Source organism: Myxocyprinus asiaticus, chromosome 11, assembly GCF_019703515.2.
Source record: "Myxocyprinus asiaticus isolate MX2 ecotype Aquarium Trade chromosome 11, UBuf_Myxa_2, whole genome shotgun sequence".
NCBI lineage: Eukaryota > Metazoa > Chordata > Actinopteri > Cypriniformes > Catostomidae > Myxocyprinus > Myxocyprinus asiaticus.
In genome coordinates this window covers 21,687,649-21,704,598 of record NC_059354.1, presented here as the reverse complement: position 1 = coordinate 21,704,598, position 16,950 = coordinate 21,687,649, and the positions used below count along the sequence as shown (strand labels likewise).

The window sequence follows — 16,950 nt, the reverse complement described above, 5'->3', positions numbered from 1 at the left end:
TTTGAAGCAGTGATGACATACTGAGAGCAGAGGTAACATGCCAGTTCACCTCGACCTATAATATCACACAGTGCTGCCAAGAGACAAGGAGCATGCAGGGCCTAAAACAGGTCCCAAGATAAATATACATAGACCAAACCTCTGTAAACAATATCATTACTGAAACAAACAAAAGATCTGACATATGCTATATTCAGTACAGTGCTGTCCAAGCGTCAGAAATAAAGTTAAAAATCTGGGATTATATTTCATTTAAACCTGGAAATATACAGGTTTTTAAACAGATATGTTATGACGTAAAATTATTAAGATTTACGATTCTACAAAATGTTTAGGTCTCAAATCCTTTATATCGCTCATAAGTCTGTCAGAAAAAACTTGACAATAAAGGCTTTTATTCCGTTCACTTTTTTAGCATCTTTATTGAATCTGTGGCATTTTAAACATATTTACAATTATTATTATTTTTTTCCAGTAAAAATACAAATGCAGAACACAGCTTTTTCAAAATCCACCCAGCAACGACAGGGATGAATGTTGTCCCGAGCTTCTCTCGCTATTTCTCAAAGTGATGTTCCAGGGAGAAAAGGAAAGCAATGAAAACATACAGTGCAAGCAGGACACCAATGCTGCCATCTAGAGGGGAGGAGAGGACATGTCTCTTGTGGACATTACCAGACTGGTTCAGTATGAGAATGTGATGCTTCAGGGGGAGAAAGAAACAGGTCCTTCACATAGTGCACCACATATACACCCAGTATCCACCCAGTTAATGGAGCTTAAACTTAGAGAAAGAAAAGTCTTTTTGAAACTTTTTTAGTTTGTTCATGACCTAATGTACATCAGCTCAGAAAGTTTGCTTTTTAGCCTCTGGTCTACTACATTAAATCTTCTCTGACAGAGAGTTTGAGGATGTGTGCCATTCTACAGATTAGGGAGATTAAAAAAAGAAAATAAAAAAACCCACATGATTTCCAGCCTGGTGAGTGAGGGCAAATGATTAATCCCAGGACTAAAACATTAAGGAGAGCAAGTCATGTTAAAGCACAAATGAATTATTCAGAGAGATCCATATGCCTCTGCATTCAACTTTAATGAAAATGCATCCAATAACCAGAATGACAAAATCAGCAAGTCTTTAAACTCAGATTAGAAGTCTAAATCCTTCATACATACCAGTTTATTATACAATTGTATGCAACTTTGCACCAAACATCAGTTTAGAGATTTGTTTTTATTTAATCGGGGATTCAAGTCGAAGCCATGGACAATGTATTTTATGAAAATCTGGCTGGTGTTGGCTGGTATTAGTAATAATTGTTGTTGAATGACATTGGTCTTCCCTAATCAAATGAAAACAAATGGTGTCAGCAGTCAGCATTATCATCTAAATTTAGTACTAGGACTTACCTTAAAACTACTCCTGCTTCAAATGTTATTGATTCATTGTGTGGCAAACCAAACTCCAACCCATTCATGTTGTTTCAAACCAGTGCCCAATGAATTCCTTTAAAGAAATAGTTCACCCCAAATTTCAAATTCTCTCATCATTTACTCAACCTCATGCCAGATGCGTATGACATTTTTCTTCTACAGAACACAAATAAAGATTTAAAATAGAATATTTCAGCTCTGTAGGTCCATACAATGCAAGTGAATGGTGGCTAGAACTTTGAAGGTCCAAATATCACAAGGCATCATAAAAGTAATCCATAAGACTCCAGTGGTTTAATCCACGTTTTAAGCAATCCAATCAGTTTTGGGTGAGAACAAACCAAAATATAACTCCTTTTTCACTGTACATCCTGCCATTACAGATCATGATATCAAGCTCGATTACACTTCCTAGTGCTTGACGCATGCGCAGAGTGCTAGAAGGCACTATAGGAAGTGTAATTGAGCTTGAAATCATGATCACCAAGAAGACTGCGGTCCAGATTTATTGTGAAAAAGGAATTACAGTTTGGTCTGTTCTCACCCAAAACTGATTGGATCGCTTTAGATGACAGTGTTTAAACCACTGGAGTCATATGGATTACTTTTTTGCTGTCTTTATGTGCTTTTTGGAGCTTCAAAGTTCAGGCCACCATCCAATGTATTGTATGGACCTACAGAGCTAAGATATTCTTCTAGAAATCTTAATTTGTGTTCTGCAGAAACAAGAAAGTCATACACATCTGGGATGGCATGAGTAAATGATGAGAGATTTTTCATTTTTGAGTGAACTATCCCTTTAATTCACAAGGGATAAAAATAATGGTGGGAATGGAGAGAGATGGAGCGCAGGTCTTTCACAGGCAGCAATTGTTCAAAGCAGCAAATGTACATGAATAATCAGAGGGCTGTTTTACCCACTAACATCGACAAACCGAAAGCACTGCAATATGACCGAAACATGGATCAGATTATTAAGAGACAAATGACTATTTGAAAAGCACACACAGAAATCCTGGTATGAGAGGAGAGGAAAACATCCCTAGGTGCCTCTGGCCTAAATTCAGCCTCAGCTGGAGAGAGATTTCACAGGAGGTCAACATCCAACATCTGTGTGCAACCCCCCCCCCCCAACTCCCCAGAAACCTGCCGCACTGCAGTTGCAGCACAGAGCTTGAGGGGCTCCAAAAGGCAGTCTGTCCCGAGAGTCATTTATTCACCATTCTGATGAGTTGATCACATGAAATGCGTCAAATTGGAAAAAAGAAACAAATTCCACAACTTCCTCGCACAGAAAAACCACATCCATTTTAGAAGGTCCCTTTGGACAGCATCACAGCTCTACTGTTTATTTATCTGACAGGGAAGTGTGCACAGATGTGTTAGACTAAGCAGCACACACTTAGGCCAGCCCTCACAGTCACAAGGAGAGAGTCATGTGATCAATCTGTGAGCTGGTCTGTCAGCCTGTCCTTCAGACATTATATAAAAGACGTAGATGAGTAAAGACAGTCACAATCTGTCTTCGCCCCCTGCATTCGCTACAGTCAGATCATTCACAGTCCAGGAGGAGACAGTGGTCCAGTGGGAAAAGATCTCTCCTCTCCTTTGCACTGGCAGATGCAGTCTTTCAAAAGGAGGGAGGTGTATAAAAATGGGGGTGAGTGAGGGGGAGATCGCCCGCCCGCCCCCCCCCCCCCCCCCGTGAGTCCACTCTACCGCTGGGTCTCACTGCCAGGTAGGGTGATGTTGCCAAGGTGTAGGACAGGCAAAGGGTGGGCCTCTGTGTTGAAGACCCAGCTCTCAAGTGGCAGCAACTCATCGCTGGAGAACAGCAGATACAAATATCTACAAAAACACATACAGAAATTAAAGCATGAACTTTCATTCATTTGGTTGATACACACCTTCTGACCAATGTTTTTCCATAACTTTTCCATTTGTTTGTGAATATTGGATTAGGAATTTTAAAATTTGATCACAATGAGCAACTTCTAGTCAATGGAATATTTTAGACCCAAGCATAACATGAATAATTTATATTGACTTCAGAAATTTGCACAACTTTTCCATGTCTTATGATTTTTAAATTTCTAATACTATTCCAGGCCTGGAAGCAACAATTTCAAAATTCCTTGATATTTCAAGGTTTTCCATGACCATGGGAACCCTGACTCTTACAAGGTCTAGTACACCTTTCACAGCAAATCCAAGCCAAGACATGAAACTGCCATGTCAAATGCCCCCAGCAGGTGGCAGCAATGTTAAATACAGCAGGCTTTCTGGTCTGATTTACTGCGGTCTCCGAAACTCATTTTCTTCAGCCTATTGCAGAAAATGAACTGCTTTTCCCAATGTTCACCATATGTTGCGTAGTTATGATAACCAATGAAGTACTAACAGACCATTATTACCCATTATTATACAATCAGTACTCAAGAACTAGCATTACAAACTGAAAAAGTTAATGTTACTATAGCAACACAGCTTCAGTAGATTGTGTAAGAACATGTGAGGAGCTTTACTTGAGGGTTTCGGCCAGAAAGAAGCTTTGCTGGACATCATCGTAGGTGGGGTTGGAGGAGTAGACATCTTTAACACCAGAGAATCCTCCACTTACTCTGCAGTATTTGTCTATAGCCTGTAAAAAAGATGAAGAACGAATATTAAATTCACATAGCAATATTATTATTATTATTATTTACAATATACAAGATATATATAACAAGTCAATGGCGAGAGAACTAAGAAAATGTACTGGCCATAAATGTTTTTTTTTAGAAGGCCATGATTCTCTATTTTTCATTTCATTTTTTATTTAAAAATATATTTTGTTCCTATGACAATGCGATTATTTAGCTGCACTTTTTTTTGCACTGATTTTGCTAATACCGATAACTAAGGTGGTGGAAAAAGCTGATAACAGATTAATTGGATGGTAGTTTTAAAAAAGATTTATAGAATGTAAAAAGAAAATCTTATTCTTTCCTTATTGTGATGGACAAAGAGACTTCAAGAGTCCAAAATTAATAAAATCCCAGATGCAGATTACTGTTCAACCAAAATCCGTTCAACAAGAAAAAACTACAAGAAAATACAGTACTCTCCACTTATATCGGCACCCTTGGTAAATAATGTATGAGCAAATAAGGCTGTTAAAAATATCTTTGTTTATCCTACAATTGCAAACAATTTTTATCAAAAAACAAATATTTTTTATCAAATGTGTGGGGCACAGTTGTTGGCACCCCTAGAAATTCTCATGAGTAAAATATATCTGAAGTATATTCCCATTCATATTTAAATTTTTTTTGTTCACCTGGGTGACTAGGAACATTAAATTGTTCAGCCATGATTTCCTGTTTCACAGGGGTATAAATATGAGGTAACACACAAGCCAAATTCCCTTAGGCTGCATCTCATTTGGAAGGCTGCATGCTAGGTAGGACGCGTCCTTTGAAGGCTGAGGATTTGCAGAAATTATTTGGGTCTTGGAGTCAGAAAGTTTCCAAAACTAAAATCAGACATCACCTACTTCACCACAAGTTGTTTGGGAGGGTTTCAAGAAAAAAGCCTTAGCTCTCATCCAACAACAAACTCAAGTATCTTCAGTTTGCCAGACAGTACTGGAACTTCAAATGGGACGGGTTCTATGGTCAGATGAAACAAAAACAGAGCTTTTTGGCAGCAAACGCCAGAGATGAGTTTGGTGCACACAGAGAGATAGCCATATGGAATATTACCTCAAAGCCACGGTTAAATATGGTGGTGGATCTTTAATGTTGTGTGGCTGTTTTTATGCCAGAGGTCCTGGACATCCTGTTCGAATACATGGCATCATTGACTATCAAATACCAACAGATACTAAATCAAAACCTGACTGCCTCTGCCAGAAAGCTTCAAATGGGCCATTGTTGGATCTTCCAGCAGGAAAATGATCCTGCCATGGCAATCCCAGTCCCCTGACCAGAACCCCATAGAAAATTTGTGGGGTGAACTGAAGAGGAGAGTCCACCAGCGTGGACCTCAGAATTGGAAGGATCTGGAGAAATTCTGTATGGAGGAATGGTCTCAGATCCCTTGCCATGTGTTCTCCAAACTCATTAGGCATTATAGAAGACTCAGAGCTGTTATCTTGGCAAAGGGAGGCTGCACAAAGTATTGAATAAAAGGGTGCCAATAATTGTGCTACTCCTATATTTGACAAAAATATTTGTTTATTTTTTGGATAAAACTTGTATCGTGTTTGCAATTGTTTGATATCCATTAGAAGACATATTTTTGTTAATATTTCAAATGAAAGATCAAATGTATAAACAATAAAGAAATTTTTTTCACAGCCTTTTTTTGCTCATATTTACCAATAGCCGCTTTTCCACCATCGGGCTGAATGGTTCTGAGCACGGTACGGAACAGTTACAGTAGCGTTTCCACTGTTGCACGGTTTGACACGGCACAATTATAAACTGTTCTTGGCCCGGAATTCTCAGTACGGTTAGCTAACCGTACTCAACTGTGCTCAACCATGCTGGAAGAATGGGTTTAGTACATGGCGACTCATTTAGTGTATCTTCATGATTTTATAATGATAGTTTAACTAGTAATGTAGCCTACATTTATTTTTCTACATGCCTTTTTCGTCAGGGAAGTAGATTACTAGAACATTTCAACTCAAAATACATCAATATATTCTCATATACTATTTTCATATACTACTTAATACTTTGTCAATAAATATCCTTTAGAGCTAATCTGGGAACTTTTACCTTTCTGCATATTTGTGTCTGGTGGTAAACACAAGCCCCATCATTTGCTGAGTAAACCTCACACCTCTTTCTCTTTACTTTCCTTTTTGCTACATGGCTGTTTGTTAGAGTAAAACCAGGGGAAAAAGCAGTCCTAAAAACTGGAATAATCAATCAACCTCCATAGCATGCTACACTCGCTCCAATGTTAACCTCTCACGTGGATCCGTTATGTACATTCTACTGATTTCACTGACTGCACCACAGAGGGAAAAAAAAAAAGCGTAACCATGCCAACTGGCCCAGATCGGCAAGGAACGGTACGGTTTTGCAATGAGAACCTTTCTGCCCGATGGAGGAAAAGCAGTTAATGTAAATGTTGCTGCATAATCTTAAATTTGAGTTTTTAAAATCAATTTTAAGACTTTAAAACCTGAACAAATAAAATTAAGACCGTATGTCCATCCAGAACGAACCCGCACAATCTCAAAATAAATCATATATCACAGATTCTTTTACTTAAACAGGCTGGGGCACACACATTCAACAAGGCCCTCAAACTTGTAAAACTGATTATTAGAAAAACAGGGTATCTGCAAGTTTAAAATACTTAAGACATATTTTCCACATACGTATATACTGTATACATCATATTAAAATTAGTTTATGTACCAATCTATCAAATCATATGAAGCAGAGGTTGACCGATATTGAATTTTGCTGATACAGTAAGATAATGTGTTGAAAGAGATAACAGCAATAGCAGATTACTCTGCCTATTGCAAATTTCAATGCTTAATTTCTACCATGTGTCATCTGTGCAAATGAAAAAACAAAAAAATACTGACGTCTTATGACTATAGTTTTTAAAATCGATGTATTGAATGTGTTAATTTTTTTCTTAGTCTTTCCTTCCTGTGACAAGAGTCCAAATTAAATTAAATCCCAGAAGCAGATTATTGTGCCAAAATCCCAATAGTAACCAGAAAAAAATAAATAAATAAATAAAAAAAATAAGAGAAAAAAAGTTTTGGTGCATAACGCAGGACTTTTAACAATAAACAATCCCATTAGCTGCTAATCCGCTAGCGACCAAGATAGATTTGGAATGCGTTTGGGAAAAGTTGGAAGATCTTGAGAATCGTAATCGGTGAAACATCGTCCGAACTGTTGGAATTCCTGAGCATGAGTAAAGCCGAGATATGATGAAATTCCTAGGCGAGCTCTTCCTGAGTCTGCTCGACATAAGCCATAAGCTGGAACTCGAGCGAGCTAACAGAGTCCCGGCTCAGATATCGGCTGAGGGAAACAGGCCCCGATCAATTCTGGCCAAATTTCTGAGAACATCTGATAAAGATCACATGTTATGCGAGGCGAGGAGTAAAGGAAGTCTTTCTTGGAAGAACCACAGCATTTTATTGTTCCCAGACTTTGCGAATTCGACAAGAAACGTGATAGATTCAAGGAATGCAAGAAACTCTTACATCAACGGAAGATCGCTTTTGCACTGATGTTCCGGCCAAATTGAGAATAGATACTAAGGATGGCCGCAAAATATTTACATGCCCACAGCAAGCATTGTCTTTCATAGAGACAATGGGGTAAGTTATTTGGTGGTTTTCATGTTGCCGCCAAGTGAGCTTGACTCGCTGAACATACACTTGCCTGTTTGAGGAAGCTGGGCACCTTTTTGTTTCTTTTTTATGTTGGTTCCGCCTAGCGGCTGGAGTTTTTGTGTAGTAACACTCCTCAAGAAACTCTTGCATCGACGGAGGATCGCTTTTGCACTGATGTTCCCGGACAAATTGAGAATAGATACGAAGGATGGCTGCAAAATATTTACATGCCCACAACAAGCGATGTCTTTCATAAAATCAATGGACTGAGGAAGTCATGGTGTGTTTCCCACATTGCTCCCAAGTGAACTTGACTCGCTGAACATACACTTGACCGTGCGAGGAAGCTAGGCGCCTTTTTTGTTTCTTTTTGTGCTGGCTTCGCCTAGCGGCTGGAGTTTGTTTTGTGGAATAACATTCCTGTTGGGCCTCATGTATTCAGATAGAAGACAAAGGCAGTCCAAACACAGTCGTAATATCTAACTGAGGCCCACAGACACAGTCATAAATCTTACTGATAAAAACTGCGCTAAAATCAAACAAACAGCTGTACCGCCTCCCGTCATCACCTGAGCCTCGAGGAAACGAGTCGGAGTCAAACGACGGATGAACACACACTCTACCTGCATCCTCATGCGATTCAAGTAAGAGGTTTAAGTCTGGGCAGAGATAGAATATTATAGTGTGTTATTCTTTTGTATCAAGGTTATTGCTTGTACAGTTTATGGACCGCCGAGTCCGCTCATTGCTGCTAATAATACTCAAGGTATTACTGTAATGTACTGTTATCACGAATGAGATCTGCTGTGTTGTACTCCAACCACATTGCACTGATGTGTATTTCCACCATTGCGGGTGAGACCGGCACACTGAGTTTATCCATTAAAGAATCAAAGTTTACGAGCCGTCCACCGCGTCTGAGTGATAAACTAACAGCTGCTTTCTCTCCCACGATCGCGAACCCGGCTTTGGTGCTGCCACTTTATTCTCTCTCTCTCTCTCGTATTAAACACACACACGCGATCCCTCACAAATATTCTCGCACACACTTTTGGCTAGTAGATAACTTCATGATAAAGCTCAGCTTTGTCCCCAAGTTATCGTATAAGCGGAGACAAGCGGTAAAAGGGCAGACGCCATTTACCGGCTTCTCTCCGGCCACATTCGCGGCCATATTCTCTGGTCGGAAATCTCGCGTGACGTACTCTCCACGAGAGTCACGTCCGCCATTTTGTGCGCATCCCTCCTTACGCACGCATGCACGCACGCGCACACACACACACACTCTCTCTCTCACACACACACCTTCCTCATGTGTTATAGGATTATTTTGGTTACCATATCTAATCATGTCACTGTTTAGTTTGTAGTTGTAAGTCGGAAGTTTATTGACTGCATTGTATTGATTATTAATTGATATTACTGCATAAATAAACTTGGTTATATTTCAAAGAGAAGTGTTTTGGTTTGTTTTGCATACACCTGTGTCAAATGCTGACAGGGGATGTCAGTGCTCGGATTCAAGCCTTCATTGTTTCTTTTCGAAAGTTGATATTCTTCGGATGTCGATTTTCCTAAGAGAACAATCTAATATTGAGACTGTTATACTATCTGGTTATTAGTCCCTGATTCCAGGGTGGTGCCCCAGCGATATTAATCCTTATTAATATTCTATTGATTTTTGATAATTGATAATTATCTTTGATGATTGTTGAATTTGAAGGATCAATAAGCTAGTGTTAATTTTAATCAATGTTTCATCGATGTTAATAATGATTATTTGATAATTGTTGATTTAAAGGATTAAAAAAGCTAACATTGATTCTCATCAATGTTCTATTGATTTTAATATTTAATAATTATCTTTTATAATTATTAATTATTGCTAATAACCAAACCCGCTCCTGAGTGTAGCGCACTACATTTACTGGAGCCCCGTATGAGGTTTTGAGTTCGATTCTATTATTTAATTAAAATATTAATTAATAACTAAAGAAATAATTATTTCTGATATTAACACTGATCTTAACAACCAGTAAGATCCTTACACTCCTTTGGGACAGATGTGGATGAATCTGCACGTTTCTTGGGTTTATGCCTCCTATTGACTGGAGTTTGTTTTGTGGAGTATTTTCTTGAAGGACATTGGAAGTATTAGGTCTTCTGCTGCACTCATGAACAGCCAGCTCACTGAACATTCGTTTGACTGTCCAAGGAGGCTGAACGGCTTTTTTTTTTTGTGTGTGTGCTGGTTCCGCTAGCGGCTGGAGTTTGTTTTGTGGAGGAACACACCTTCGAGACAGTTTTGTGAATGAATATACACGTTCTTTGCATTTATTCTGCCTATTGGCTGGAGTTTGTTTTATAGATTATTTTCAGTTATGTAATTCTGTCTCACAAAATTTGTACAGAAACAACAGACTTGAGAAATCTGACGGCAAAGTTGTCACAGGGGCTCTCGTAGGTGTACACAAACTGTTTGAGTTTAGAGGGATGGATGCCGGTTGGCGCTGTCATGCGTGGGGTTAATGCACACATTTTTCTTTTTCTGTTTGTTTGGTTCAGGGGGGTGGAGTTTGGGATTAAATTGCTGCTCTAATGTTGGAATGTGATCTTTATAATTTTATTTTTGACACGCAATCTATTTTTTCTAATATGTCAAAATGTCAAATGTTAATATGAGTGGATTGTCTCTCTCCACATGGAATGTGAATGGGTTGGGGCACCCCATAAAAAGAAGGTAGGTTATTTATTTTCTTAAATGTGAGAAATATGATATAGTGTTTCTTCAAGAAATGCATCTTTCCCTGCAGGAAGCTGAAAAATTTGGTAAGATATGGGGTGGACATGTTTTCTTTAGTGCTGGCTCAAGTAAGAACAGGGGAGTCATTACATTGACAAGTAAAACAGATTAAAGATAAATTAGGAAGAGTCATTATTGTTTTAGCAGAAATTCAGGGGCGAAGGTTTTTGGAAGGTTTTTTGATTTTGGCTAATATTTACGCACCTAACGCTGATGATCAGGGCTATTTTATAGATCTTGAAGGGATGTTGCAAGCCGCTGGCACCCCTCATGATATAATATTGGGAGGAGACTTTAATCTTTTGATGGACTCTGTCCTTGATCATAGTGAATTAAAAGTGTGTAAGCCCCCTAAAGCAACATTGACGCTTCACAGGATGCGTAAAAATCTTGGTCTTACAGATATTTGCAGACTTTTGAACCCATCTGGTAGAGACTATAAATTATTTTCATCAGTCCATAAGATTTATTCTAGAATAGATTTTTTTTTTTTTAATATCCAAATCCCTCATTTCATCTGTTGTTGACGGCTCAATTGGAAACATTTTAGTCTCGGATCACACCCTGGTGAGTTGAAGTGTTGCCACATATAGAGAAAAAGAAATCATATAGTTGGCGCCTTGATGTATCCCTTTTGCAAAATCCTGATTTCCAACAAATGTTAAAGACTGAAATCAGTGTTTATATGGAGACCAAATGGTCCTTGGTATCCTCTGTGGGTGTGGCTTGGGAGGCACTTAAGGCTGTTCTTAGGGGTCGGATCATACAGTATGCCTCATTCATCAAAAAATCCAAAGCACGAGAACTCGTGGAGTTGGAAGGAAATATTAAAAGTGCAGAGGCAGAGCTGAAGCGCTGTATGTTATCTGATGGCCTCAGAGAATTGACCCAATTGAAATATAGATATAATACTATTTTGTTACAGAAAGTGGAGTTTTGGTTATTCAGGGCAAGACGGTCACACTTTGAGTCAGGGGACAAAGCAGGGAAGCTTTTGGCTAGATACATAAAGCAGAGAGAGTCTCTTTCCATCTTTCCCTCAGTGAAATCTGCTGGTGGTGAAATATTTACCTCAGCCATTGATATTAACAATGCCTTTAAAGTGTTCTATCTTGTATTTATAGTTCCATGTCTTCATCTACTGATGAAGATATTAGAAACTTTGTGGAACCATTAGAACTCCCTAAACTGACCCTAACACATGATTCTGAGATAACCTTAGAGGAGCTTGGCGAGGTAATTAAGGCCTAATTAAGGCCCTGCAGGCAAGGCTCCGGGGCCAGATGGCTTTAACGCTGAATTTTTTAGATCTTATGCTACAGAATTGGCTCCACTTTTGTTAGAAATTTATACGGAATCATTAAAGAATGGAAAGGTTCCGCCAACCATGACAAGCCCGGATCAGTCTGATACTTAAAAAAGACAAAGATCCAAGCGAGTATAAGAATTAACGTCCAATTTCCCTGATCCAGCTAGACATTAAAATGTCAAAAATTCTGGCTAACCGATTAAGTTATGACATCTCTTATACATATAGATCAGGTGGGGTTAATTTGGGGCTGCAGCTCTTCTGATAACATTAGGCGTTTCATCAATATCATGTGGTCAGTGGCGAATGATCGGACTCCGGTCGCTGTCATCTCACTTGACGCCGGGATAGTAGAATGGGATTGTCTTTAAGATTTTGGAAATATATGGGTTCAGGAATACTTTTATTGGATGGATTAAGTTACTTTATAGACACCCGGTAGCAGCGGTACAAACAAATTGATTAATTTCAGATTATTTTAATCTGCCCTCTTTCCCCATTATTGTTCTGTCTTAACCTGGAACCATCAGCAGCCGTGATAAGAAGGAAAGATGATTTTCCAGGGGTGGTGGCGGGGGGTGTGGCGCATAAGCTTTTGCTTTACACTGATGATATTTTATGATTCATCTCCGACCCCACTAGATCTATGACTTGCCTCCACAGAATTATTAATTCCTTTTCTAATTTCTCAGGATACAGAGTTAACTGGTGTAAATCTGAAGCTTTGGCTCTGACAGTGTACTGCCCAGTAACGGCTTTTCAGCCGGATGCCTTTCAGTGGCCCAAACAGGGCATTAAGTATTTGGGCATTTTATTCCCAGCAAATTTGCCTGATTTAGTTAGTTAATTTTGATCCCTTAATAAAAAGTTTTTTGAGCTATGTGGGCTTCATTACATTTATCTATGATTGGGAAGGTTAATGTTATTAAAATGAGTTGTATTTCAAAATTTAACTACCTGTTACAATCTCTCCCTGTAGATGTTCCCCTCTCTTATTTCAAGCAATTTGATAGCATAGCGAAGTCCTTCATTTGGAATGGTAAGCGTCCCAGATTACATTTCAACAAGTTACATAGGCCGATTGACAAAGGTGGGCTAGGCCTACCCAAGATTTTGTGTTATTATGCATTCGGTCTCAAGACATTTGGCTCATTGGTCTCTTCCACCTGAGAGCCCCCCTCCCTGGTTTTGTATTGAACAGGAAGTTATGGCCCCTATTTTGCCATTGCAAAGCCTATCAATCTAACCGAAGAAGTTAAGTTACACCCCGTTATCTCGCATTTGCACTCAGTGTGGACAAAAGTGTCCAGAGTGTTTCGTTAAGACATTTATTTAAATGTTGCCTCCAGCATATGGCTGAACCTCAAATTATGTATTAAGTCCCCTTTCTGCTGGTCAGAGTGGATTGTGAGGGGGGTTACTACACTCAGTGACCTATATGAGAGTGGTGTGTTGAGATCCTTTCAAAATTTCGTTCAACATTTTGGGATTTCCAGATCTCAGTTCTATAAGTATTTACAGCTGCGCCACCTGCTCTGTACTGTTTTTGGGAGTAGTTTACACCCCCCTAAATTGGCAGACACTCTGGGAGTGGTGATTAATGATTTTGGAAAAGGTCGAGGCATCGGTGTATTACTCCCTGCTAATTCAGAGTCTGGGGGACAGAACTTCAAATTCTCTTAAGATTATGGGAGAAAGATCTAAACTTGGTATTGGAGGAGGGAGTGTGGTCTAGGATTCTAAATAACATCAAGTCTGCATCTAGAGATGCAAGGGTTCGCCATATGCAATTCAAGATTTTACATAGAGTCTATTGGACCCCCTCTAGATTGTATAGGCTTGGTCTTAAAGACACACCCACCTGCTGGTGATGTCAATCAGATGGAGACACAACCCATGTCTTTTGGGGATGTGTTAAGATCCAAAAATTATGGTTGAAGATTCAGAGTTTTATGTGTGAGGTATTGGGCTCTCAAATTTTATTTGGGGTGGTCATTAATTTGGAGAATAAGCACATAAAATACTGGGTCCTAAATAGCATTATGATTGCCAGACAGATAATTTTAAGGGATTGGAAGTCAGTTGGAACGCCCCCCATTTCAGGAGGGGTGTTCGGAGATGGACAGGGTGGCTGCTTTTGAAGAGGGGGCATCCAAAAGACTGGGGAATTTAGACTTGTTTGTGGAGAAATGGGGCAAATATCTGACTTTTTTGGAGGGCTTTCAGGGAGGGACAGTGGAGAGAGAGGTGTAGTGGATGTGTGTGATTATTATATAATTTTTGTTTTGTTTTTTGTTTGTCTATAATTATGGGCGTTGTTGGGTGGGGGGGGGGGTATGGGTAACTGTGAGGGTTAAATATTGATTCTGTTTGTATATGTTTTGCTTTTCTTTGTTTAACAGATGAATCAAATAAAAAATTTTAATCACAAAAAAAAAAACAAAAAAACAACAACATCCCAAATACACCGGGGACTTGTATTTTGAAATGTCTGTGCTTCACTGCTTCCAGCTGCTCATTCAAACATAAGGGAAATAAAATACACACTTTTTCATTTACAAGGTATTACATTATAAACATTTTAAAAGTAAACACTCATAATTCATCAACAGTAGATCATCAGCATTCACTAGTCATAAAGGTCTGCTATTCATTGATTGCAAAACGCTCTGAAGCCACTGGAAACACTGAATCTCAGATTCTGCACAATCTTTTCACTTTAAAGCCCGCAGTGCACACACAGACGATACGTTTATTAAAATTAAATTGTAGCCTTTTAAAGATTATTATTACAGGGCTCCCTGAAATACTAGATTCTGACTGGTCAATGGCTCCATCCAGCAGGCAGATATTGCTCTGTAACAACCGCACATCCACATATCAGACGGCTCATCCGGGTTCTGCGAGCCATCTCTCCTGCTTCTCTGATCACTGTGCGATACCTGCCAGCAAGCTAATAAAATAATTTCAACTCAAATCAATTTTTCATGTGCATTTATTTATTTGGCAAGTAGTCTTATAATAGGCTGAATAATGAGGAGTCAGACTTTTCAGTTTTTACAAAGTAAACACCAACAGAACTCAAACCAGAGGTTGATTTCAACAGTTCAGCTATTTCTTTCTTCTCACATAATTACACAATTTCAGTGCAAATCAATGTTTCATGTCCATTTATTTATTTCTTTGGCAAGTAGTCTTGTAATAGGCTGAATATTGAGGAGTCAGATGGTCAATTGTACAAAGTAAACACCAACAGAACTCAAACCAGAGGTTGATTCCAGCTGTTCAGCAATTTATTACTTCTCAAATTACATTATTTCAATGCAAATAAAAATGTCCACTATTTATTTATTTGGTTAGTAGTCATGTATTAAGTGGGACAATGCACAGACAGCAGGTTGTTATCATAAAATAAACCCCTTCAGGGTGATACAAGTTTATAGTGTGATAACAACCGGCTGACTGTACATTATCCCTAACATAATCACGTTAGGTCCAAATCGCGATTGTGGTCTTTACGTCCCCAAATTTAAGACTTCTTTAAATGAAAACTAAGACTTTTGCTATACCATTTAAGATATTTAAGACTTTTTATGACCTTAAATTTTAGAAAACAGAATTTAAAATATTTTAAGACTTTAAGGACTCATTAGGAACCCTGCAAGTGTGCCAATTTTAGTGGGGGGCACTGTAGATCCTTGCTTGATGGCTTTTTATGTTCTTTAAGTCACTTTGGATAAAAGCATCTGCTAAATGGATAAATGTAAATTTAATAAAGTTATCTTAATTGGCCAAAGCACATTTTTACTATTTATTTTATGACCCTGTACATACAGACTGGCTCATTTCTACAAGACACATGTGCTTTTCTGTGCTATAGCTTAAAAAGATAGTCTATATATGCAATATCAACTACAAACCTGTCCTAATCACCACTTTATGACTGCAAATCAATTCAGTGTTTGATGGTGTACTTATAGTAAAGACAATCCAAAAATAGAACGCATGAATCTGCTCTATTTCTCTGGCCCTCTTCTCCAAAAACAAATGATGTTCCATTAGCAGCACTGCTCCAGCATCTGCAGGCCAGACTGAGCAAGTGAGTGATAAAGGCCATCTGTGCCAGGAAAACACTGCGTGATGTGCTCACCTACCTTGAGCAGATCTGCCTTAAACAACTGCTCCGCTGTGAGCTCATCTCACATGGTTACAACACAACAGCAGCTGGGCTGCTCCAGCATCCAATTAACCTATTCAACAGAGATTTACAGACACTGGGCGAAGGGTACATGCGATGGTCACTTCGAGAAAGTAATTTTAGAATTTATGATCACGTGACCCTGGGTGGCATGTTCTCGCGATATATTCTGAAGCAAGGCTATCAGTAAGAACATGTTCAAATGTTATACACAAGCACTATAGCCATTTAGTAGCAGATGTGTCTTCTCCGCAGTTTACATTCGTCATCATACATAAGATAGTAGACCACTATAAGCAGAGATTCTCCAAAAACAGTACTTTGTCCTTTAGTTTATACCCTGAGGTAACCTAATTATTATAATTGTTTTTTATTTTTCTCCCCAATTTAGAATGCCAATTCCCAATGCGCTCTAAGTCCTTGTGGTGGCATAGTGACTCGCCTCAATCTGCGCATCTTATCATGTGGCTTGAGCACATTATCGCGGAGACGTAGTGCGTGTGGAGGCTCACTATTCTCCGCGGCATCCATGTGCAACTCACCACACGCCCCACCGAGAGCGAGAACCACACACATTATAGTGACCACAAGGAGGTTACCCCATGTGACTCTACCCTCCCAATCAACCGGGCCAATTTGGTTGCTTAGGAGACCTTGCTGGAGTCACTCAGCACGCCCTGGATTCGAACTCGCGACTCCATGGGTGGTAGTCAGCATCAATACTCGCTGAGCTACCCAGACCCCCACAGGTAACCCAATTATTAAGACCTTGTGTGCACCACAAAGCTTTTGGCAGGACATGTTTATTGATGTATTTTATACATAGCCTAAAATAAAAATTCTCA

The 16,950-nt window shown here is 39.1% G+C and overlaps 1 protein-coding gene across 3 annotated transcripts in view; it reads right to left on the bottom strand.

The window, feature by feature from the left end:
- Nucleotides 1-398: 398 nt before the first annotated feature.
- The window catches only part of LOC127447866 (mannosyl-oligosaccharide 1,2-alpha-mannosidase IB-like), a 186,492-nt gene continuing 169,940 nt past the window's right edge, over nucleotides 399-16,950 (bottom strand). For all 3 annotated transcript variants that reach the window (XM_051710018.1, XM_051710019.1, XM_051710020.1), the window contains 2 exons: nucleotides 3,960-4,075; nucleotides 399-3,282 (listed from right to left, as the gene is read on the bottom strand). In XM_051710018.1, the coding sequence (XP_051565978.1) occupies nucleotides 3,150-3,282; nucleotides 3,960-4,075 (249 nt within the window). In that variant the 3' untranslated portion in view covers nucleotides 399-3,149. The remainder of the gene's footprint in view (nucleotides 3,283-3,959; nucleotides 4,076-16,950) is intronic.